This window comes from Mustela nivalis, assembly GCF_964662115.1.
Source record: "Mustela nivalis genome assembly, chromosome: 4".
Lineage (NCBI taxonomy): Eukaryota > Metazoa > Chordata > Mammalia > Carnivora > Mustelidae > Mustela > Mustela nivalis.
In genome coordinates, this window is record NC_139023.1 from 95,341,806 (window position 1) to 95,368,278 (window position 26,473).

General features: G+C 38.0%; 1 protein-coding gene and 1 long non-coding RNA gene across 16 annotated transcripts in view; one reads left to right on the plus strand and one right to left on the minus strand.

Annotated features, from left to right (window-relative positions):
- Positions 1-26,473, minus strand: part of ANK2 (ankyrin 2) — a 661,731-nt gene that overhangs the window by 301,931 nt on the left and 333,327 nt on the right. For 2 of the 13 annotated variants that reach the window (XM_082727903.1, XM_082727946.1), the window contains exon 1: positions 19,294-19,757. The exons of 5 other annotated variants lie outside the window; for them this stretch is intronic. In XM_082727903.1, coding sequence (XP_082584029.1) covers positions 19,294-19,377 — 84 coding nt within the window. In that variant the 5' untranslated portion in view covers positions 19,378-19,757. Of the gene's footprint in view, positions 1-19,293; positions 19,758-26,473 lie in introns of those variants that run through there. 6 more of the 13 variants (XM_082727918.1, XM_082727917.1, XM_082727927.1 and 3 more) reach the window with 5 other exon arrangements.
- Positions 1-26,473, plus strand: part of LOC309863311 — a 33,867-nt gene that overhangs the window by 1,151 nt on the left and 6,243 nt on the right. The window contains exons 2-4 of one of the 3 annotated variants that reach the window (XR_014310990.1): positions 19,751-19,893; positions 24,403-24,548; positions 25,076-25,213. This is a non-coding gene — a long non-coding RNA (uncharacterized lncRNA). Of the gene's footprint in view, positions 1-19,750; positions 19,894-24,402; positions 24,549-25,075; positions 25,214-26,473 lie in introns of those variants that run through there. The other 2 variants (XR_014310991.1, XR_014310989.1) reach the window with 2 other exon arrangements.

A 26,473-nucleotide genomic window follows, 5' to 3' on the forward strand; every position in this document is an offset into this window, starting at 1 on the left:
AAAAAAAAAAGTAAATATTCTTGGAGCCCCTGGGTGGCTCAGTCGGTTAGGCATCTGCCTTTGGCTCAGATCAAGATCCTGGTGTCCTGGGATCAAGCCCCACATCAGGCTCCCTGCTCAGTGAAGATCCTGCTTCTCCCTATCCCTCTGTCTGCTACTCCCTCTGCTTGCGCAATCTGTCAAATAAATAAATAAATAAATAATCTTTTAAAAAGGTGAATATTCTCATAATAATTTCCAGCATCCCTTATATGCAACCATCCAGGACAGATACAACTAATTGCCTCCATTTTTTAATATATTTATAATTCTTTCACTGTGTGGGTGAAATTCACACATACGGGCAGAAAAAACTTAAAGACCTCTATCTGCTACTCACAGTCAATTACTGGCACGTTTGTTTTGTTGCAAACATGTGGCTGTCAAGTTTACATCTTTCCAAAACTCGGGAGAAAACAGGAAAAAGAAATAAGTATACAATGGAGATATTTTGTTTTGATTTTCTGTGAGAATAGTCTCTCAAATGATCTCTTTAGTTTGTATTTGCCCAGGAACTAGATAGACCCGCATCATGCTTAGAAAAGCAACTGGCATCGCTGAGTGGCCCCAGACAGACCAGTGATCATGTGACCAGTATACAGCAGTATAGTAGTATACTATAGTATAGAATGAGAGCAAGTGTGGTCCACCTAACCAGAGGGAAAGATGTGACCAGTTATTTTCACCATGGCCACATGCAGCCTGGGTGTTGGCAAACCAGGCTGCCTTAGATATGCTTGAGGCTTTGACTCATCAAGTGTAGCCTCAGAGAAACATCTGGTCAAATCTAAGCCTGGCATTCACATGTGGGGAAATCATACCTAGAGGCAAAAAATGCACATTTTCTCTTTCCCAGTTTTACCAGGAATTCTATCTCCTTTTATTGTCCTCCTCCTAAAAACCTCTCTTAGCCTTCCCTGTCACAACTCTGTCCTCAACTGATAAGTGATTTCGTTACGTCTTATGATTTCTACCCACGTTGCTGGTGGTTCTTAAAATTGTATCTATCCTGATCTTTCCTCCAAGTGTCATACTTCAAATGCTTACTAGACTTTTTCATCTGCGTGTCCCACAGGAACCTTGGGCCTTACATGTGAAAACCCAGTACTTTTCCCTCTGAACCTGTTCCTTCCTTACTATGAGCCATGTCAGTTCCTAGTACCACCAGCTACCAGACCACCAGAGAGGGATATCCAGGAGTCATTTTTTACTGGAGTTTCTCCAAATCTTCACCCCCATGTCTATTCAATGGCCTATTCAGACTAATTTGCCTTTCTCTCTCTCTTCCTTGCCACACATCTCAGTTCATTCCCATATCGTATCTCCCCAATGTTAACCACCCCCCAAATAAAATCTGCCTCCAGACTTTCCCATTCTCTGCAGTCTCCAAAGCAATGAAAAAAAAAAAAAAAATCCGGCCATGGCACCCTACTGCCTAAAGCCTTTCAAAATCTCCTCTTCAGCTATCCGGCATATAGACCAAGCTCATTAACATGAGGTACAACATTCTTACTCCTGCCTACACCTTTAGCCTCATTTATCCTAAGTCCTACCTACTTTTCACTTTATGATCTAATGACAAAAATCTTACATGGTGTTCACTCTTGCCAAGTCCTATTCTAAGCACTTTATAGACATGAACTTGCATAATTTTCACAGAAACCCTATTAGGCTGGTCCTGTAACTAACTCACTTTTTATAGATGAAGAAAGGGGCACAGAGAAGAGAGTTACTTACACACTTCAAACACGTCAGAACATGTGGTCCAGGATCAGAGTCTATGCTGTATCCCATTATGCCCTTCCTCCCTGGGTATGCGGCCCTGTTCTCACTATACCATGACATGGCTCATGGATTTTCCCCCCCGCCCCCCCGTGTCATACCTTCTGTCAGAAATGCTTCTGACACCCCTGTGCCTGGTTTTCTCCTACTTAACCTTTAAAGCTCAGCTCAAACATCATAGCCTATAGGGGCTCAGTCACCACAACTTGCAGGAGTTCCTGCCTGACCTCTTCCCCTTCCTCACAGGGGCCACTTCTGTACTTCTATATAGGCTCTGTATATTCCCATCACTGCAGGTAGCCTCTAATATAATAACTATCCAAATAGGGGCACCTGGCTGGCTGAGTTGGAAGAATGTGTGACTCTTGACCTTAGGGTTGTAAGTTCGAGCCCCATGTGGGATGTAGAGATTACTTACATAAATAAACATTTAAAAATTATCTACTTAATGAAGGGGACATATTCCTTGAGGAATTTTCTTTAATGGAGGCCATGAAATATGTCTCCCTCATCTTTGTATTTGGTATTTTGCACAGCAATGTCCAGCCACCAAAAGGCACTCAATAAATGTGTGCTGACTAAAGAATTAATAAGTACACGGATGAAGAAAGGGCATGGCCACCAGTAACCAAGAACCCTTCCTAATAAGAGTACCACAGTAACTGAACTTCCAGTGCCTACAGAAGGAGTCCAATAGCCTCTAAGTCAGTTTAGAAAAACTATAAGAAGCCTATACATGCGTGTGTGTGTGTGTGTGCGCGTGTGCGCGTGTGCGTGCGCACTGGGTCGAGGGGAACAACATGAACCCAGGGAGGGAGGGACTAAAAATAGAAGGTATACACAGACAAAGTAAAACCAAGCACCTTTATAAGACTAATGTGTGTTAATGGGTCAATAAATCCATATATAGTTTCCTCATAATGTTTCGATTTCAGCTACCTTTTTATTTCCTTTAAAGTTCTAACCTAAAAAGGCCTTAAGGTATCATAAAATATATTCCAGTTCCCAGGGAGACACCAGAGGAATGACCACAGCAAAGCACTTCTTTCCCAAATCACAGCTGAGAGACAGCTCTCCTTTGGTAGCACTATTCTCATGAAGTATTTGATAAGTAAGTATGAGGAAGTTAGCTTTTGCTTAATAACCTCAAAAATAAAAACTTGGCACATCACTTGGTGTTGGAAGCATGGCTTGTGTTCCTTGCCCGGCTGGCCCAAGGGTCCTTCAAAGAGCAGATGAGGGGCACGTCTAATGCTGTGCCTCTCAAACTCACCACTTACATTCTCTTTCTCACTGCTAGAGTTTGTTTTTTTTTTTTTCTTTGTATATTTTATTTATTTATCCAAAAGAGAGAATGAGAGAGAGAGAGAGAGCAAGAGAGGAGGGAGGATCAGAGGGGGAAGCAGAATCCCTGCTGAGCAGGGAGCCCAATGTGAGAGTAATGCTGGGACTCCAGAATCATGACCTGAGCCGAAGGCATTCGCCTAACCCATGGAACCACCTGGCACCCCTCGCTGCTAGGCTTTGATTGCTCTTGAAGATGACCTCTAAGCCACAGAAAGATCACTAGGAGTCAGGGGTTGTGAAGCCTAAGCCCAGGTAACAACTTAACATATTTTGGCCAATATGCTTGGCTTCTCTGGATCTCAGTTTCTTCATATAAAAATAAGACATTTGAATTTGGAAATTTTAGGCTAATTTCAGCTCTATTTTAAGCTACTTGCCGCTCTTACGAGTTTACATTCTTGAGGGAGGGAAGCTGAAAGGACTCCACGTTATAAAGGCTCTACCTCTGCTGTTTTCCTGTTAGAGTCCATTGACTCATGTTCTGTATTTTGCCACTGAATACGCCAAAGAAGCTGTTCCCACTTTAAGTTAAGTTTTGTCCTAGGTTCCAAACACCTAATAACATCAAAGAAGAGCCAGATCCCAAACATGTTTCAGGATATTAGCCTCAGACAAACCTATGTGGACGCTGGCATCAACAACCTTACCTTCAATAATTTCCAGAATAGGGGCACCTGGGTGGCTCAGTCGGTTAAGTGTATGCTGTCAGCTCAGGTCGTGATCCCAGGGTCCTAGGATCGAGCCCCACACTGGGCTCCTTGCTCAGTAGAAAGCCTGCTTCTCCCTTTCCCTCTGACCTTCCCCTACCATTCCTGTGCCCAAGGGCACATTCTCTCTTTCTAATAAATAAATAAAATCTTTTAAAAAACAGTAATAATAATTTCCAGAATAACATCTATTATTCACATGACACTCACCTTTGATCAGACCCTACCCTGGATTCCTCTAGATCCCTTTCCAATATAAATCCCTAACCCCAAACAACTCATTTTCCTTTCCTTTCCAAGTCTCCTAGACACTCTGCCTGCTATTCTCTGTCACTCACATTATTCAATAAAATCTGTTTTTACTTTCTCCTCCTTGCATTCGATTTCTATCCTGCGCCAAGCCAAGGGCCCTTTTGCCTGGTCCTGTGGGACCTGCCCGACTCCACCCAGGTTCTCAGACCCAGGCTGCCTCTATTACTTTCAAAGAAAACTAGTAATAACCAAACACCAAAGTCACCTGAATTCAAACACATTCTGTCACACACACACGAGAGCACATTCCTATATTTATATTGACTGCAATAGCAAAATAATCATTACCTTTATTATATACACAGGATAAGTGATGTGATATGTTTCTGTAGAATTTGAGAGGTAAGGTACTTGTTTAAAGTTCAAGTCTAACATTTCTTATTTGTTAGACGCTCTGCAGATGCACAAGGAAATTGTCAATCGTGGCTTAGATCACAAAAGTTAACTTTTCCAAGAACCATACAGGGCTATAATTTTCACGGCAGTTTGGGTTTTCTTAAACTGGGGCAGCAAGGACTAGTACTCTGTGGCAAGGACCAGTGCCACAGATTGAAGCTCTTAGAGCGAGGTGGGCAACCTGGGGCTGGCGGGGTGGGAGGGGGAGTCCAGTTTCAGCCATGGAGACAAAAAGGGGCTGAAGTAACCCTGTGGAATGTAGAGCCCCTCCTCCTCAATCCCAGCTGAATCCTGACCTGGTACCACCTGCTGTTATGTTATGTATGTGCTCACAGAACAACTGGCACCTGCCTATGGGAAACATAACTAAATCAGGCACAAAATCCCATCATCATGATAAGCCACCCAGAGTATTCTTGAGGGAGCTTAATCTGTGCAGAGAGACGATGAGGTAGGTAAAAGGGACCTTTTTCTCCTGTGAGACTCACAGGAAAACGCAGCTGTATCATAATCACATTCTAAAGCACCTCATGTTCCTCAAGAATTAACAAGACAGAACTTCTTTCAAATAAAGAATACAGATCTTTAACACCTAAAAGCAATACAGTTTCAATTGGACAGTATTACTATAAGGTGCAAAAGTAATTTTCCATGGGAAGAAAGGCATTTGTGTATATTTACTGGAAAAAAAGAGTTTGTGTCTGTGTGTATTTATAAAAAACTCAAGTTTCAGTTTAATGTTTTAGGTCAACTCAAAAATAAAGCATTACTTTAAAATCATCGGGGGGGGGGGTGAGCTTTTTACCTACCACTTTTAAAAAAAAGTAAATTGCCATTTGAACCATCAAATGAAATAGAGAAACGAAAGAGTATTTTCCCTTAGTAATCTAAAACCTTCAATGTATTTATAGTTGAAAATCAGCAAGAATTAACAGACACTGATATTTCAGCCTTACTTTTATATTTATTTTTCAGCCTTACTTTTATATTTATATGGAGTTCAGTTTCATAATTTTTTTAAAAAGCAGTATTTTTATATGAGACAAAATACCACTCTCCATAATTCCGTTCTTTGACTTTCACATATGCTATTAATTTTAAAGAATTTTTAAAATTATAATATAAAAAATACCTACCTACAACTGCCAGCCAACAAAAATAATCTTCAATTAATATCATAGATTTATATTCTATTTATCAGTCTATTTGGTCTTTTTCATCCTCTCCCAACTGAGAACGTAGCCACACAAAAACAGTTTTTTATTGTAACAAAAAGCAATTAATTTTATACTAAGAAAAGATATATCTGCATCATTAAAGAAATACAGACCTTCACAGACACATGGAAGAAAGTGAAGTCAAGAACTACAATATATTTTTTGAGAAAGCAATATTGCAATCTACCTTTCCCAGAATTTATTTTAATAATGACAATTATCAAATGTTATCTGCAATATTGGTTGCAGTTATAATTTGAAAACTTTTACTAAATAACGACCTAATACTATTTATTTAGGAAACATGGCAAATTTTGTGGCATTTTTGTTATTATTTGGCAATATCCAAAGATGATATTTGTTATTCATACACATATATATAAATAATCATACATATTCCACTGGATATATTCATATTCAATTTCAGAATTTCCAATTCCAAGTAGATATTACACTATAGAACTTGAATTTTGGTCACTATAACACAGACACTTGTCATCCGTTACCTAAATTGGTATAAGCACCTCATTTCCTTGAGGTCAGTTTAGGGTCAACAGACATAATTACTTGTCATCATGGTAGGCCCAGGGAAAATAATCAAATTGGTATTGTAGAAAGAAAAGGCAAGGGGCACCTGGGTGGCTCAGTTGGTTATGCGTCTAACTTCAACTCAGCTCATGATCTCAGGGTCCTGGGATCCATCCCCATGTCAAGTTCCTCACTCCAGTGGGAGTTTGCTTGTCCCTCCCCCACTCCTTCTGCCCCTCCCTGACTTGTGTGCCCCCTCTCGCGTGCTAATAAATAAAAATCTTTTAAAAAGACAAAGTCTTCTAAAAATACAAAATTCAGGATGCCTGGGCAGCTCAGTTGGCTAAGCATCTGCCTTTGGCTTAGGTCTTGATCCCAGGGTCATGGGATCTAGTCCCACATTGGGCTCACTGCTCACTGGGGAGCCTGCTTCTCTCTCTCCCTCTCCCTCTGTGTTTACTCTCTCTCTAGCTCTTACTCTCTCTCAAATAAATAAAATCTTAAAAAAAAAAAAGATTTAAAAAGACAAAATCCTAGTATTAAATATCTGAGCTATACAGCCTTAAAATTACTGGACAAATAGTAAATAAATGTGTACTAGACAGTTGTCATGAAACAGATGCCAAGGATCCTTCTCATATTCCAGAACATTCAATATGTTGAAAGACTTAGCCAGCTATACCCTCCTAAGTATCAATCACCCTGTGATATAATCATCTGTATCAGAAATATTCCAGAAGTTCCATGTTGGACCACATATTCTTAGTTTATTAAATTAATCACAACTGTTCACTTCAGTAATTCATGTAGTATTGAACATGCTCTACTTAAAAACAGGCTCTTCTGGATGTTAAAAAAAGATACTGTAAAAAGGTGATATATGTTCATACAGAAGCATACAAAGAGCTATAGACAGCAGATATAAAGAATATGATATGATCCAAACTCACCTATCATCTATTACCTTGAAATGAGCTTGAGAAACCATTCCAAACAGTGATAATTCCAAAAACATTACCTTTAAGGTATTAAATGGAAATGTACATGATATTTAGATTATAGACTAGGCCATTCCAGGATACTCTCCACATAACCCTTGACTCCTTGGTCAGTACATGAGACGGCCATCATAGATCCTGACATATACACAGGAAAACAGTCAAATCCACATTAGGGGCAGGGAAGCCTGTTTGAACACTGGAAATTCAATTTATGACTTCCAAATTAATAATCCGACTTTGGATAAGAATCTAAAATCTGTACATGACATGGATAGTTATCATTATGAAAATTTTTTATGATGATAGCAATAATGAAAACACTTTAACACCAGGTAACTATGAATTAGAGTACAGTTAATTAAACCTATTGTTTTAAATAATCCAAAGTTTCAAAGCTACTTCCCATAGTATCGTATCTGAAACCTAGAATAATCCAAATGTATATTTATGTGTGTATATCATTTTTCCCAGACTCTTGCTTTTGTTATATAGGCAACCCTCAAAATCCATCTCCCAATTTTTTTTTTCAAAAGAGAAAATTTTTCATTGCTCTGCAAAGGATAAATTACTTCCATTCAGCTAGTTTTCTTCATATGTGATAAATTAGAAATTAAGACTTTTCAAAATAATCATCCCTTAATATTATTATCAGAAGGAAGCAATAAAGAGCCAAACTTCACTCTTCCACTGGACTCTGGCCAGTTGGTGATTCAGAAAATTGTTGCAACAATAGTTTTTTATCTTATAAGGCAGTTTGTCAAAATAAGAGTAAGTTCCCAAACCACATACAACCTGCTGCTATAGCCCAAGAACTACCTTCACAAATCAGGCATGGAAGCCACTTGGGTCAGGTCAACTGGAAGAGTTTCCTGTTGGAAGATATTTCCTACCTACTCAAAAAATAGTTTAAAATTCCTATTCCTACATGAACCAGTATATAAATGCTTGATTGCCCCGTGTAATAGGCCCAATCACTCCTACTGATTCTTTAACAACTGGAAAGAAGTCCCTGCTGTGTAATGAGATTATGAAGCACATGACAGATTAGTGACCTTTTGAATTAGGACAAACAACATGAACTCACTAACAAATTCCCCCTTATATTGAAAAGGCTAGTTAAGGGTATCAGCCATTTGACAAAAATAGTTTAAATGCAGATGGAAATATCAACATAGAAAGCTTCATTCTTCAGTGTTCCAGTGCTAGGACCAGGAACTCAAATCTGGCTTGAATATTATGAGTGCATCTGATAATTTTACTCAACGACTACACATAAAAAACGTTTTCCTGTTTGAATTTATACTTCTGTTTTGAACTATATTTGAAAAAAAATCCATCAAAATAGCATTTTGGATTCACTGACTAATCAGTGAAGGCAGATTGGGCCACTGGGTTTTGAACATAAAGAAGCCTCTATTTTTTGAATTCTTGATTCTATTTTAATTGTCTAAAATGTTGCTCTATCATCATAGCACAGGGGTTTGGAGAAGGCAGGAAGATCATTTTGACTTAAGGTAGCATCTTGGGTCCATCATTTAGTAGTTATATGGATTCAGTTTTATCCATATTCAGTTATATGGAAGTTTTTCAATCCCTCTAGACATCAATCTCCTCCTCTTTAAGATGGGATACTGCCAACTCATTGAATTATTGTGCAGATAAAACTTGATAATCTACATAGAACTCTTAGCATGATGGGTAGTGCAGAACACCATGATAAGCTCTCAATATATATTAATTATTGCTTCTTATTATTGAAAAATGTTCATCCTATTGTTATTATAAAATTTTCAATGAGGTAAACTATTTTTCCTAATGAGGATTTTTTCTATAGTTAAACTGTTCAGTGTACTGGAAAAAAACATAATTTATTCAAACAAGTTTGAATTAGGTTAACTTTATCACAAAGCAATAGAGAACCTCCATTTTCTTTTATTATATCACTATCGTTACTCCTCACATGGGCCTTCGAGAAAAGGTCTAGAATTCTTTTTCATATTGAGAAGAGAAGTAATTAGGGGATAATTTTGACACATAAATCTATGTCTATAGAATGTTCATTTTTTAAGTGTGTTCTTTTGGGGTAGTAGATTTAGGTTTGTACACATTTGGCAACATTCTCCTGGACTGTATGTATCCCCTTGATCTGTTACTCTTGAGGTTAAGAATGAAGTCTATGCTTTTGAGACTAAATGAAAATAGTTGGCTTGTGTGGAATAGCAGTGGCTAGATTAGCACTATGTCCTAACTAGCTGAGCAGTTCAAACTCATTTGAACACCTCATTTTAAACACCTCAGTACATGGACTTATTCTGAGTCTCTTATTAAGTGAGTAAGAGTTACTCACTTAATATGTTACATACTGGCATTTTATTAATGCTTTAATAAAGTGGTTTTCAAAAGTATCTAAAATCAGGAAAACAAATGGGTAATTCAAAGTAAGGTTTTTCACAGTCACTGCTATAAATCAAATGACAAGGAAAGTGTTGCCAATTTCTGAGTTCTCAAAGTACAAATACAAATTTCTCAAAAAAGAATTTTACACATACACTTTATTTTGCTCCTGTCACTTGTTTTATTTTGTTCTGTACATTGTACTGGGAGAACCAAATCCCTTTGAAAGAACCTGGAGGTAAACTCTGCAATGTAAACTCTACTCTAATATCAGATTTATGTTCTCAAAATCATCAAACAACTATAGTACCTTGAAACACATACCAAAAACAAAAACAAAACTGATCTGCAGATAAGTCTTAGGTGTGAATGTATTTTATCCTACTGAATCCACAGATTTCCACACACGCCTTCTGAAACGGGTAGAGAAGGAGCTACGTACATAACTTAATCTTTCTCATCTTGTACCACACAGGATAACAATTATCATTAGGATAGAACAGTAATCTTGACTTTCTGCAGAAGGTGGGAAGCTCACATCCATACTGAAAGGCTTTTCTTCATGAGATTTAGAAGAATTATCACAACACTATGTGTAACTAAGTTGCCTTAACTCTGTCACAGACATACTGTGTGACCCAGCAAAGCACACATGTGTGGCATATAGCCCAATCAAAGTACTAGGACAGAAGAATGATCTATAGGAATACACCATTATAATAATAATCTCTTCATGTTCAGGCAGAACAAATTCCTATAGGCTACTTATAAAGCATATTCATTGGCCATTTATATATGAGCTTATGAACAGCTTTTCTATACAAACAATAATATGTGATAGATCATACAAAGTTTAAGTAACATGAACAATTAACAAACATATTTACTTCAGTTCATACCAACAATATACACATTTCAAATTCTTACGTAGACCTAGCCTTTTGAATCTGACTGATTCAAGAGGATATTGAAATGATTTATTGTGACAGCTATATGGAAAATATAACAATCATGTCACTCTAATCTGATACAGGTCAGACTGGATGTGAATAAATTACAGCAGATATTCATACTAATTTAAGAAGCCAATAGAATGAATATATCTACTACTTCTGATGGCATCTCCAAACCACTGAATGCAAAATGTCTGTACTTGTTTTATTTTTTTCCCCATTTTCATTTTAAAATACTGGGCTTTATCTCTATTGCCACTCCTCTGCTCCCACTCCTCACCCCAGTGCAATGATTACAAGACAATACTATAAAATAAAGGAGGCATCCTGCCATCACACCCTCTGAATTCAGGGCAAACATGTAGAACATTTGAGAAAAGGAATCTTTAGGGATAGGTATTATGTGAAAAGAGAACTGAAATCATCACACAGATAATATTAAACTTCTCATATAAAGTTTTCATAATGCTTCTATTATTTAAAAAATTTTTGGTATTTTTTTTTCCAGTTAGAACACCCTTATGTACACTGGCTCAACTTTTACAGAGAAATAGTTATTCTTAAAATGTTGTTAATGATCTTTAGTAGTATAATAAATTACTACATTACATTAAAATATGTATAAAAGGGTATCACTTACTAGTGCTCAGTAAAACATTCTACAGTGGTCCACCTTTCATCTTTAAATTCTTCAAACTTTCCAAATCAACACAGATCCTAACACTTATTTCTGTTTCCATAGTTTTATTTCTAATATGCCCCCTTACTTTTTTCTCTTTAACCTAGAGTGTTCTCTGAGGTGGCAGTGGCGAAAATTGTTCTGATCTTATGGAGAGAACGTCCAAGGCAGCTGGAGGTAAAATAATTGACCATGAGTCACTCTAACAGCCAGTGCAGATGAACCAAAACCAAGCACAGAAACGTGTGGACAGACAGCAAGTGGAAAGGAGGGAAAAGCCATGAACTTTATGTTCAAGGATCTGAAAGTCCAATAGGACCTGGTCACTCAGAACAAACTCAAAATTATGCCAGTACACAAAGTGGGCTAAGGCTAACATAGAGCAAATGTAATAATAACCAAATCAGAAAAGCCATTTTCAGCTACCGTGTAAATGTAAAGTCTTAGGAGTTCTTAAATAAGTATTCTAGACAATTACAATCCTAGGGTAACCACAGCAGTTTCTCTAAAGGTAAAGGCACAGGTTGATTATGTGTATAATTACAAAAAGTGTCCCTACTGAATTGAGATGCCTTATTAATCTGGAGGCTTATTTATTGGAATTTATAACTGACTAAAGAAATAATTTATAAATACAAATACATGTGGGGCAAGGCTTCATAGATAAGTGATTAAAGAAATATGTGCTATAAGAGAAGGACACAGAATAAGCCTCCCACACAAGATGGATTATAAAACGTGAGCCTAAAATTGACCAAGGCACAGAGCGTAAGGACAGGTCAGGGAGAGTTCACCCACAAAATTTATGGCTCTCAACTACAACAAATATCTCAACAGTTTCCTAATATTTAGTGTGACTTGTAATTATATGGTTGAGGTTGCCCCATTTGGGTTGCCTATCTATCCTCACTCTTCATACTTAAGCATTAGCCATAATCCAAGGCTCAAGGCAATGACTCACCCACTTGTACAGCTTAATTTTTAATAAAATCACACTGATCTCTTACCTTCTCCAGGCTCCTACAGAATTTATTTTTAGCATTGCACAATATAATACTTACAAAACTTGTTAAGTATAAGTATTACATAGTACTTCTAATATTTCTGAATTGCTCATTACTTTTTTTTTTTAATAGAAATGTCTCCCCAAACAGAACACAAACTCCATGAAGGTAATAATCGTTATCTTTCATCCCCTAAATGCCATAACAGCAAATCCAGTGCTCTACACCTAGCAAATCGATACAATGTTGAATGTTCAATGTTCAATGTTCATTCAACAATTGTTGAATGAAGGGAGCTTTCCTATGGTTTAGGAGGAAACACCTAAATTAAACTGAATTAAACAAGCTGATTCTTAAAAATTGAAGCTCACTAAGCAAACGTTAGAAATCAGGTCTTTGTCTTAATGAGTACAAACACAAATTAGTGGGTAGAAGATGATAGTTGTTTGTGAGTTAACAGAAAAACATAACTAAAAACCAAGTCTGATAACTAAGTAGAAGCTCACCCTCTAGATCTAGGTGTATCATTAATTAGAATATATTTTACTGTCTCCCTCTGGCTATTAAAATTGACACTCCACAAAGCATTGGCAGGTATTAATGGATTTTGAAGAGGAATACTCTCTCATATGTACTTGGTCTCAAGTGTATAAAATAGTTAATTTTTTTCAATCAAAAGATGGTCTCAGGGTGCCTGGGTGCTTTGGTCGGTTAAGTGTTGACTTGATTTCCCCTCAGGTCATGATCTCAGGGTTGTGAGACGGAGCCCCGTGTCTAGCTCCACACTCAGTGGGGAGTCTGCTTGAGATTCCCTCTCTCTGTTCTTCCCTCCACCATCTCTTTTCCTCTCTTTCAAATAAATACATAAATCTTAAATGAAGAAAAAAAAAAAGATGGTCTCATTTGGTAGCAATCCCAACTCGACCCTTTCAAGTAAAAGGAAATTGAGATGGTAAGTTTATTTGTTGTGATGAATCCTGCCAGTGCCCACTGAGATAAAAATAGTGGTTTTATTTCTGCTACCAACAGGAATTAGAACACAATACAAGCAGGAAAGAAACAAAGCTGTAGGCATATTTATACTTTAGTATGCTCTAAATTGGGACAAGATAGTAACAAATGCAGACTTAAAAATCTTAATCCTATTTCAATATGCATTCACTTGTCTCTTCAGAAACTTTACTGAGAAGGAAAAAGAAACCAGAAATACTTCAGGAAAGAGTATATGAGAAAATGTGTTCTTCCATATTTTCTTTAAATTTCTTTAAATGTTCTTTAATAGGACAATTATTGAAAATATCATACTAACAAAGTTTCCCAAGAATTAGAACAAAGTTGTGAAAGCAAGATCTTTTTATGCTAGCTTAATTAAATACACCTAAACCACATAAAGATACCTGTTTATTTATATTATCCCATTCATTGTTGTGGATTTTCATCATAAAATGTAATGCGACCAAAAGGAGGGGAAAGAGGAGTCCTGATTGGAAGAATATTACAAACAGCCAGGAAAGAAATCACCCTTATGCATTATTCCCTGATCCGAGTCAGCATTTTAGAGAATGTATTCAATGGGTAAAAGACAGGAAGTAACACTGAAGGCGGAAATCTGGAGGATATCTTAGCAGATGATGAAACTGTAGGTACCTTAGAAGCTTTGCAGGAGACACAGAGTTATATCTTAGCACCTGGTTTCCATGGGAGAAATGGTTCAAAAGATGTCATTTGCTGAAAAGTAGGAAAAATGCCTATCATTTCTCCAGTGCCATCCCCACATAGAGTCTGAGTCTCCAATTCCTCATCTACAAAACTGGGGTAAAAATACTCACTGAGAATTATTTCAAAGATCAAATGAGATGGTGGATGTGAAATAATTCTACGTCCCAGATGTAGACTAGAATAGGAAGAAAAGTGCTTTCTATTCTCATGTCCTTGTCATTGCTGTCTACACTTCAAAGAAATAAATCTAAGAGCCATGTAATAACCTAACACATCTCACTGAAATTAGAGATTCTTCCTTCTAAAATAACTTCACTTCACGCCCGCTGACCACATTCTAAAGCAATGGTTCTAACCTCCAGTGTACATAAAATCAAGGAACTGGAAGTCTGTTCAAATCACCAAAAGTGATTGAGCCAGTCTGAAGTGGGTCCTGAGAATTCTCTTCTTTTAGAAGGCAACCCAGGTAATTCTGGTAGCTGTGGGCAGCAAACAACACTTTACTAGTATCTAAAAAAGATATTTGGCAGTGAATATCTTAGCTATGACTTACATATGAAATTATCAGTGGAAAATCAGTATCATAAAGGTAGGTAGAAAGAGCTAGAAACAAAGACATGGAAAGAAAACCACAGAATACCAGGTTGTAAGGGATTTTTCTTTTCAGTAAAAAAATCTCCATCATCTCTGACAGATGGTCATCCTAAATACCTTCAGTGATGGGGAATTGCTGTCTTCAGGCAACACGTGCTATTTTGGGTTATAAACTCATGTTCTTAAAAAAAAAAGGTAAATCATAAGTTATTTGGGAAAATTGAAGAAATGGGGCTATTTTTCAGGATGAATTATACATGAAAGCCTTTCTAGCCTTGATTGAACAAGGTAAGGCACCAGCTAAAGTCAAAACTAATCTGACTGCAAGAAGATTTGAACACCCAAATGCTGGATCTGCTACCTGATTCCACTAAAAAAGTCATGCATTCTGTGTCTGCTGTAAAAATAAACTTTTTTTTTTCTATGTCTCTCATTCACATTTCAATGGTGCAACATTTCAATCATACATCTGGTATCACTTTCATCTCCCTATTTAGGTAGTGGCAAGTAAACAGCAATAAAAAGATATATAACCAAAAAATGTTGCAATGCTTATGACTATTCTAAAATAACAGCCCAGAACAAAACATCTCAAGTGAATATAAAATATGCTACAAAGCCATTTTACTGCATTATTCTATTGAAAACAATAGTATTTATATTTGAATCTTTATATAGGTGTTCCAACAAATGAGTGAATTGTTATTAAGCCATTTAGTTGTTTACTCGTTTAAAAGAATTCACAAGGCTTAGTGGTTTCAGATGGCTCTGTCACGTGTGATTGATGCTGGGGCATTTCCATTTTCATTTATGTAAATTTTCAAAGGCTCCTACAGCTTCTTCTGGTACAAATCCACTGCCTTGTCACTGATGCAAAATTGGAAAGTGTGGGGTACTGCACTCTAATACGGTCTTGAATTATTTTAACCTAATCTATCAAAATATCGTCTGGAATAAGAAATTTTTGCCACATTGTCCAGGGTTTAGACTAGGCTAAAACCTCTCATCCAGAGACCCTATAGGTCTCAGCACTTCCTTTTAGTCTAGGATTACAGTTAAGAATTAGAGTAGTTCCCATTTCCTCTTTTCCATAGAACAGCCGCTAGAACATCTACACCAACTCTGTACCTGGGGCAATATTCGTTTGTGTGAAATCACTGGGCCTGAAGGATACTATCTGCTGAAGTAGCAGATGAAAAAGATTTCTCTGAATACTTTAGCAACAAGAATATCTGATTTATTTTCCTTGAACACTAAAGAGCATCCAGCAACAAATAAATCTCTCTCCCTCTCCAAAAGTATCTTTGTGTTCAAGCTTGAGAAAGAGAAAAGCAGCATCCAGGAGCTAACCTGATACTATCCCATTGGTCTTTGTGTTCTTCTACTGAACACAAACAATGTCACAGAAGCATCATTTTCAGACAAGGCCATGCTGTGACTGGGATGGGGCAGGTCAGAAATGGCACCACCCCCTTATCATGCCTGAACACAGACAAAATATGAATACTGTCCAAGCCACAAAATACCAGATGTGCCCCTCTCCTGCTAAATGAGAGATTGCTAATGTTTTTTTCTTTTTCTTTTTCTTTTTTTAAATCAGCTACAGCCCAAACCCAAATCCTATGAGACCTTTCTAACTCAGTTCCTCATGATGTGCACCCTCCCTCAACGCAATGAGTTGTAACCCAACACACATTCAACCACAGGTGTGTTCCTGGTGGTCTCTGTGTGGAGGGCATTGATAAGCTCAATTACTGAAACCAGAATAGAAATTTTTAAGAAAAGCTAGAATAATTTCCATCTTCAAGGTACTCACTAAAATCCTAATAGAAAATAAATTCCTTGAGCTTGTTTTCTCACATTGTGGGTTTTGTGGTAAAAGACCCTTTAGTTCTCTCCCTCAGAGGAATTACTTTAGTGAGATGTAGAATAAACAAGTGCATTATGGCTCATCTGTTAAATATTTACTAGAGAAAGAGGCATGTTTTCAAGGCATATGATTCATCATGTTAGATCAACACCCAAGCCACAGTAAACCCGGTGGTCCACAGTCCTGGGTGCTTATACAGGATCCTACGATGGATTCAATGTGAACCACTAGTAGAAAAACAGACAATTAAAGTGGCTTTGCTCAAATTCTTGCTTTTTTCAGATTTTTTCCTTATTAGAGATGCTTATCTCTTGATTATTATTCCCTCATCAAAGCATATTTAATGGTCTAGTTTATAAATATGAAAATTCAAGATGCCTGCTGTGAAAAAAAGATGTGAAGCAGTAATCTAAAGACCTGAGTATGTTTATGTAAGTCTCAAATAATTTGAGATAAAAAGTTTCCAATTATAGTATATAACTTTTGACCTTTTGAAAAATGACTACTAGCCTTTGCAAAGTATGAATATTATATTCTGCCTCTCTTAAAAATATAAACAGACTTTCCTTCTCTAGGGCTTATTCCAATAAATAATTTCCATTCAAGAAACAGTAACAACACCTAAAAGTCATTGCCATGAACTGTATATTAAATACTACTCAAGGAATTTGATGTACATTATTTCTAATCCTCACAAAATACCAAAAGATATGTAGAATAATTCACATTTTATAGATGAGGACCTACATCAAAGAAATTAAATGATATGCTCCAAACACACTATATAAAAGGATAGAGCTCAGATTCAAACCCACTTATATCTGACTTGACAAACTGAAGGATGTTTACTTGGGTGTGCATGTGTGTGTGTATGGTGTGTATGTTTTCTTATTAGGTGAAATTACTTTTAATCCTCAATATTCACTGTGCTTTAATAGCTCATTTAATATATGTCTCTGAATGTGTGTAAAAATTCATACACATATTCAAAACTTGCTACTAATTCCTATCCTTTCAACTGCAAGTTTGAAAAGAATTTATTCCTAAATAAATATATTTGAGAAAATATACTGAATACATATTAAAGTTATCACCTATAATGATTTCATTAGCTCTACCCCCTCAAATATTTTAAGATGGCTTTTGCCGTGTGAATTTAGGATCAACACTCAGAGCTTAAAATCTCCATGATACAGACTCCCCACCCCTTTCGTAGTTCTGAGTATAATGTTTCCAATGCAGCACAGGGACTTCAGAGAGAAATTGCAGAGGAATTTGAAATGAGAGTGTGAATTCAAGCAAAAACTCCTTCTTTCTTTTTCCCTACCTCTTGCTCTCTTTTTCTTTTCTATGTGTTTTTTTTCCCCTTTTTAAAATGTTGATCAATTAGCTAACGCTCTGCAAAAAATGCCATTGAGGGCTGGAGGATCCAGAATCGTCAGGTACAAAAGGACATTCCCCCAACGTTCCTGTCTGCCCCGAATTATCCTTTGCCTTTATCAGACTGCATCACACAATCCTTATGCTATTCTTTTAAAAATTTTATACAGGGATATGCTTATTTTTATCAAATTACAAGGCACCATAGAAAGACACTAATCTCTTGTTTACTAATACCATGATCTTTTAAATATCAGAGGTGTAATGATTTCCAATTTCTTAGATCACGAGACATGTAGGTAGCAGAGATCTAAAATTTCAAAGTGCAGTGCAATTTTAAAATGCATTGCATTTCATCAAAATGAAAAATGTTCATTTGTCCATGATAATGTTTTTAACGTGCTCATTCAAGAGGCAAAGCAGCTAACGTTGGAATGCATTTACATTATGATCATTTTAGATTCTGCCCATCTTATTGCCTCAAGAAATAAATGGATTTTAGGGGAATTTATTTTTTAAAGACATCTCTGTCCGAGGTGGGGCTCATATTGCTCGGTGAGGCTGCAACAGTTTACCAGAAGGAGTCAGGCCATAAAGAAAGAAGTGCTGGCATTGGGTGGGGCTGAATAGTTTGCATCTTTTCCCACTGTTTCTCACTGGTATCGTTTCCACGAAAATCAAGGGTGTGGGAATGTGTGCCAGGCTAAGAAATCCTACAGACTGCTTTGTGTACCCAACACCCCCAGCCCATAATATCTTTATCTTGGCCGTTTATCTTAATCAATGAAAGAGCTATCACACTATCATGTCTGGGAAAACCGTAGAGGAGCTAAACACACCAAAGAAATATCACACTGAGGATCATATTTCTCATGTCACAACAGTCTCTTCTCCTTAGAAAGAACACACTCAGCACGGAACCAAAAGGCATTTGCTGTCTGGCCATCTGAAGATCATCCCCGAGCACACATCTGGCCAAAAATCTTCCTTTTGCTTCACAACCCACCTTGCTTAACATTTGCTTTTAAACTCACTCATTCTAAAAAATAAAATGACTCTTTCTGTATATAGCCAGTGAACACCAGAAGCATCCAACAGTGGCCACAAGCCTCAATAATACACATGCAGAACACACCTTATCTCTGTTCACTTCACCATGCTTTAGTCAATGTATCCATTACGAACCCTGGTTCCTTTCCTGTTCTCAGAAAGCAGCAGTCTGCACCTGCCTCTTTAAAAAGCAATGTTTGGCACTGCTATAGTCTATAGTTACTCATAATGCTCCACGGTTTCTGTAATCTCATTGACATTACACACTAACACATACACACACACATCTCTCTACAGACATTCCTAATTCCGGCCATTTACCTTTTTGGGTTTTTTTCTTCTCTGACTACCGCCGTTGAACTTCTCTCCACTGTCGCTTTTCTGAGCTGCATCTTCGTTCATCATTTTGAACAGTTTGGAAAGAAAATAGCTCTGCCATTAAACCCTGCTGCTTGCACAGACCACTAGCGAGTATGCACTTACTGGAGGAAAGCAGGAGGAGGAGGAGGGGTGGGGAAGGGGCGCGCGCTGGGAGGGTAAGGACGGTGACGTTGCCATGGCAGCAGCTGCCACAACTGTTTATCTAACTGCATTGTTAAATCTGATTCAACCAATTACCATCAGGGACCAGGACCAGCTACAATGAAGAAAGCCTTGAAAAAACAATGCCAGGGACTCCGAGTGATATGGGGACTCTGCTAGTTGGTTCCTGACACACCTTCAATTCGATCTGCTCTCAACCCACACACAAAACCTGCACTTAATTTTCTTCCTACAGGTACTTCAACACGGAACAGACACAATGCATGATGAGAAAACTCTAACAGTCTCAAATGTGTCTCTGAACCTGAAGAGATACATTTCAGCCAGTGAAGAGGCTACTCAAGGAAAAGGATTAAATGTTAATATCCTAAAGTGCAGGTAAGAAAGTTACAGTTTTGTGATGTTATTCACTTGATTCCAAATGATACTCTTCGGGCGCCTGGGTGGCTCAGTGGGTTAAAGCCTCTGCCTTCGGCCCAGGTCGTGGTCTCAGAGTCCTGGGATCGAGCCCCGCATCGGGCTCTCTGCTCAGCGGGGAGCCTGCTTCCTCCTCTCTCTCTCTGCCTGCCTCTCTGCCTACTTGTAATCTCTGCCTTTCAAATAAATAAATAAAATCTTTAAAAAAAAAAAAAAAAAAAAAAAAAAAAAATGATACTCTTCTAAAATTCGGCTCAAGGATGACTTTTGTCATGAAGCTTTGAGAAGCTGTTCCCCATCTAACAACTAACACAGACCACTCCCTCCTCTGGGCCGCCTCCTTCCACTGTACCCTTCGGACAAGCACCTGCGACACATCTCCTAACTCCACGTTCCCATCAGGAGCTTCTTCAAGCCAGGGATAGTGAGTGTGAGTGTGAGTGTGAGTGTGTGTGAGTGTGAGTGCGTACGCTTGGGTGCACATGCTTGGGTTGGAAGGAGATCATTAAATTTCCCAGAACCAAGCATGATGCATAATATATTTAAGGCAGTTAATTAAGGCTTGTCAAATATATATGTAATATGTGGGGGTAACACAAATACAAGAAATTCAAGCAGTTAAAACACTTTATAACTAATCTTAACCTAATTCTCCTTATTAACTGATAAATAAAACACAATCCCTGCTTTCAAGGAGCTCATATATAAAGTTCCAGAATTATTCTTGATAAGAAAAAGAAAACAGGGCTGGTTTTTATCACAGGAAACCCAATTTCGTCTTCTGGATCAAGGTGCCATATTTGTATATTTGTACTTATTAAATTGTGGATGCAACCAGAGCCTAGCATATTCTGTACAAATACACATGCACACACTAAACACTCATCCCAATTCCTAGAAAACAAACTCACTGTATAATACACAGAATACTTATATGTAAAAATAAAGTAAGGATCAACCTAATGAGATAAAGCATATAAATACACTTTGAAAACGGAAGGTGCCTATGTAAATGTGTTATTGCGTTGTTGATCCTACCATTATTATTACAAATATACGTAATCTTCAACCTAGAAAAATCAACCTGAAAAATGTTTCTTACATGGAAATGGCTACCAAAGTTAAGAAGTCAGCTTTCCAATAAGCATGAGAAGGAAAATTACCTTCTCTCCCCACTGCTATTGGGACTGCCCTTCCTCTCTGTTTTAGTACCCCCCCCAAAGACCTTTGCACACCCTCATCTAGAGTCAACCCTACCCTCCTTCTGCTTGACCAGACACACTCCCACCAGTGACACCTTGGATCCCCCAGCCAGGAAAGGGGCAATGGGCCTCTTTTTTCTGAAACAAAACCCTAGAGGAACCTCTAGAGAAGCCTCTGAAAGCCCAACTCCCACTGTTGTCAGAGCCCGCACAGAAATCCCCTACCGTATCCTCCCAATCCGCTGTTTTCCCCTCAGCCATCCCACTTATTCCTTCACCCATCCCCATGGTGCCCCACTTACTTGACCTTGCTTAGGAGCACCCTCAGCCTGGAAATTGGGTTCACTTATTCAATAAGCATCTGTCAAATGTTTACCATGTACCAGGAACTAAGCATTAGGGATAGACTGTCCTAACCACTGGGGATAGGAAGGTCAACAAAACTGGCAACATATCTGCAATTGTGGTGCATCATTGCAATGTAAATTGCAAAGAAGTGTACTTCACATTTCAATGCTTTATGAATGAGTAACATCTGATTATGTTCAGACAGCCTCTCATAACAGTGTCTTCTCTATAAACACCCAAATACATAGTACATAGCTTTAAATAGTCAGATTGAGGCCTCCAATTTTTTTTAAATTTTTTTTATTTTTTTATTAACAAATAATGTATTATCAGCCCCAGGGGTACAGGTCTGTGACTCGCCAGGTTTACACACTTCACAGCACTCACTATAGCACATACCTTCCCCAATGTCCATAACCCAGCCACCCTATCCCTAACCCCCTCCTCTTGGCAACCCTCAGTTTGTTTTGTGAGATTAAAAGTCTCGTATGGTTTTTCTCCCTCCCGATCCCATCTTGTTTCATTTATTCCTTTCCTACCCCCATACCCCCCATGTTGCATCTCCCCTTCCTCATTTCAGGGAGATCATATGATAGTCGTCTTTCTCCGATTGACTTATTTCGCTAAGCATAAAACCCTCTAGTTCCATCCACGTTGTCGCAAATCAGGCCTCCAATTATTAATGAGCTATTAACTTCTGGGTGTTTGGTGTTGTTCTGAAATATCACTTAAGCTTTTATATAATATATTTCCATTACAGAGTGAAAGTACTGCACAAACACTGTACCATATAGCATACCATAGATGTTAATATCTATATTGAAAGTGTAAAGTGAAATCTCACTACATAGATAAATAAAACAGCTTCTAGTAGTGCCATGTTCATTACAGCAGTAGAAAGTAAATATCCTACATATGAAGAATGTCAATAAGACGTAATGGTGTTGTAGATGTTTTAGTTCCACTTTTGAGACTTCCGATCAATTTTTTTGGTGCCTCGCTGTTCGATACTAACTTTGTATTCTCATAGGGCATGTGTTTGACTGGATTCTAAACTCCTTGAGGGCAGGATTTTTTAAAAGATTTATTTATTAATGATTTTTTTTACTTATGATTATATGATTTAATTATTATTGTTAATTTAAGATTATTTATTTATAAGATTTATTTATTTATTGAGAGAGAGAAGAGTACGAGTGGAGGGAGAGGCCGAGGGAAAAGGAGAGAGAATCTTCAGCGGATTCCCAGCTGAGCACAGAGCCTGACTTGAGGCTCGATATCATGACCCTGAGATCAGGACCTGAGCTGAAACTGAGAGTCAGTCCTTCACCCAACAGAACCACCTGCACGCCCTGTGTTGAGGGCAGGATTAATGCCTATTTTCACATTCCACATGGAGCCTAAGTCACTGCACAACCCATATAATAATAGGGGTCCAAGAACTTTGAATGCAATAAAGGAACATTTTCAATATTTACCACCCAGTTTATATTTATGGTTAAATTTCCAATGGGTAAATTCTTTATTTCTTAGATTTTCTTTTTATGTACTTCCTGATATCTAGGAGCTAATGCATAATAAGATTTTTTAAAAATATTTGAGAAATTGGAGTTGCTGCTACTAAGATAGCAATGATGATAACACCTTACATTGGTAAAGCATTTTATAATTCATATAATTTTCAGTTCCTAGGATAGAAGCCCCATGAAGCCTGAGAACTTTGTTCTCACTGAAGCATGTCAAGCACTTACAGCAATACTGGCATGTGACACATCCTCAAATATTAAGTGACTTCAATAGGATTCTCACCACCACACAGGGAAAGGGTTAATATCAATCACAGTACAGGTGAAAACACTGAGGGAGAGAGTGGTTTTGGTGACTTTCCCAAGATAACAAAATTAATAAAATACAGAGCTAAAGGGAAAAATCACAGAGCTAAAGTTCTGATTCTAAGGCCACTGTTCTTTTATTAAATCACGGCTGATTTAACAAAGCGCACACTTAATCAAGTGTGGTAAGATGAGCAAAGACTAAGATGAAAAATGCCAAGAGCAGAAACCACAGTTAGATGACAGTGGCCTAAGTAGAAAAAGGAAATCTTTATTGATTTTAGGCTAAGCATATTTAATAGGCACAGAATTTTAGACGTGACTGAATATTAATTTTAATATGCCTACTCTATTTTGTTGAACCACCAGAGTTAAAAGTATTACAAAATGTGACACATACTACTTCAAAAAAACTTGTAACATTATTTGAGTGGGGGAAAGTCCCCTGAAGTATAAACAATTATGTCTTAAACGTAGGTTAACTTCCAAAAATTCCTTGGTCAGTCAGAGTTGTCAGGTGTTAAAAATACAATTTTTTTTTACAGAAACAAAGTTATAAATAAAGGCTTGGTTCTCTAAGACCATCAAAAAAAGCCTTCAAGGAATGCCTGAGTGGCTCAGTCAGTTAAGCATCTGTCTTTAGCTCAGGTCATGATCACACAGTCCTATGATGGAGCCCGACATCAGGCTCCTGGCTCAGTGGGGAGCCTGCTTTTCCCTCTGCCTGCTCCTCCCTCTGCTTGCACTCTCTCTCTCTCTCTCTCTCTGACAAATAAATAAATAAAATCTTTATTTGAAAAAAAGCCTTCAAAAGGCTTTCCTATTCACTATTACTTGTGGTAGAGAATCTTAACAACAAGGCAGAGAGAGATTGAATAGTGGTTTATCAATTTCTCTTTTCCCTTAGACCACTGTCATAGTTGAATTGTGTCCTGCAAACCACACACCTCCACAACAAAAACTACGAACACGTGATTAAGTCTTAACTCTCAGTACCTGTGTATGTAACCTTACATGGGATTAGAGTCTCTGTAGATGTAGTCATGTTAAGATGAGGTTGTAATGGATTAGAGTGGCCTTATTCCAAGGACTGACACCCTCATAGAAAGAGAGAAGACAGAGAGACACAGAGGGAAGACAGCCATGTGAAGACCTGGGAAGAAATTGGAGAAATGTAGCTGCAAGCCAATGACGACACACTGCCAGATAGCCACCAGCAAGAAGGTAGGAGGAGGTAAGGAAAGATTCTTCTCTAAAGCCTTCAGAAGCAGTCTGGCTCTGATGACACCTTGATTTCAGACTTCTACCCTCCACAACTATGTGAATAAAGTTTTGTGATTTTTAAGCCACCCAATACTTTGTTTTAATGACCCTAGGAGAGTACAACCATATTTTCCGGCTACCTTTGCCACTGGGTGCAGCCATGTAACTTAGTTCAAGCCTGCAGACAAGATGAAAGTGTTTGCCACTTTCAGGTCTAGCTAAGACAACCCTCCCATGAGCGATCTCTCTTTACCCATCTAGTGGCTAAATACAGAGGAATACATAATCTAGAAGGTGGAAGAGCAACAGGTAGGAAAACAGCCCGAGTCCCTGAGTCACTGTGTGGAGCAGAGTTTCACTTCTTCTTATTCCCTCCTCACTGACCCTCAGTAGACCAGAGTAACTTTTTCTCATCAGTATTTCATCACTGAGATTATGGTGTTGTTTGTTACAACAGTTAGCCTATGGTACCTAACCAGATCTACTTATGTTTTCCAGGGATTCTGGAGCTATACTCCTATTTTTGGTCATCTGTTGTGTGAATGATACTCTCAGTGCATCAAACCCATTAGCCATGGGAAAGGGATCCAATGTCCAGGAGCAAAGGAGCTACTCTGATGAAAAAAAGAATCATAAGTAATTAGAGGGGAATCAAAAGAGATGAAAAGAAAAATATTATTGATTAGGGGTGGATATGAGAAAGGGGATACCTGATGGGTCCCAGGGGATCACAATCTCAAAGCAGCTTTGGTCCACTCTCCTATCTCTCTTCCTGAATAAACTCTTTGTTTCTTTTATGTTTCTAAATGTCGTTGCTTCTGATCCACTGAGGATGAAAACATAGAATGCTTGTCCATTTTACCAGCAAGCACAAAGCTTCTTGAGGTTCTCTAAAGATTCTTCTTTTTCTTTCCTTTTTTAGTACTTTTGTTAACAGTGGGGAAGAATAGGAAGGAAAGGATAGAAAACAAAGGACAAACATAGTTTCTCAAACTATGTTCACCATAAAAAGTCCCAGTATGTGTTGGGCTGTAGATATTGTTGGGCTCAGATCCACTTCTGAATGTCAGGGCTGCTGTCTTCTGGTGCTTCTCCTGAATTGCCAGGTGTTCTGCACAGGTCTTATTCAATATGGTCTCTCTTCCACAGGAAACCTGGGTGGACTCTAATAGTCAGACCTCCTTGGAAGCTGAAGTCAGGCTTACAGGCCAGGCAGGAGACCTTCTCATTTTCTCTTCTCAGCTCTTTGCAGTTCCACCATCAGCAGCAACAGGAAGGACTTCCTCTCATTCCTTGTGATCCACCTCTTCTTCTCATCTATGACTTCCCCTTCCATTGTTCATTTATTCCTTTAGTCATGCAACAGATATTTTATTGGGTGACTGACACCTATATATTAGGCCTCATGCTTAATGTTGGGGCATTAGCATAAATTAGATAATCTTTGCATTTAAAGAGCTTACAATCTAAAAGTGGGACAATCATTGAACTAGAAGTGCAGGGACTCTATTTATAGAGGAGAGTAAGTGCATGATGGAAGTATAAAACAGGGATCTCCAACCTTCTGAAAGAACAGGACATGCTTCTGAGAGGAAGTGACTCAAATACTGAGAGGACTTAAAAGACGAGTAGGAATTATCGAAGTAGAAAAGAAGGTGTAATGTGGGTTTGGAAAGAATGGGAAGAACATGGCATTTGCAGAACTGAGAAAGGCCCATGTGGTTGTATAGTAATCAGAAGGCAGACCTGCAGTAGTGACTCCATCCTATGCCTTAAAGTATCACCAAGTGTGCCTCTCCATGCACGTACTATTGCTCCAAGTAAGTATCCATGTGTGACATCTAATCATTACTATACAATGTATGAATCATGTAGCAAGATGGCCCTGTTAGCTCA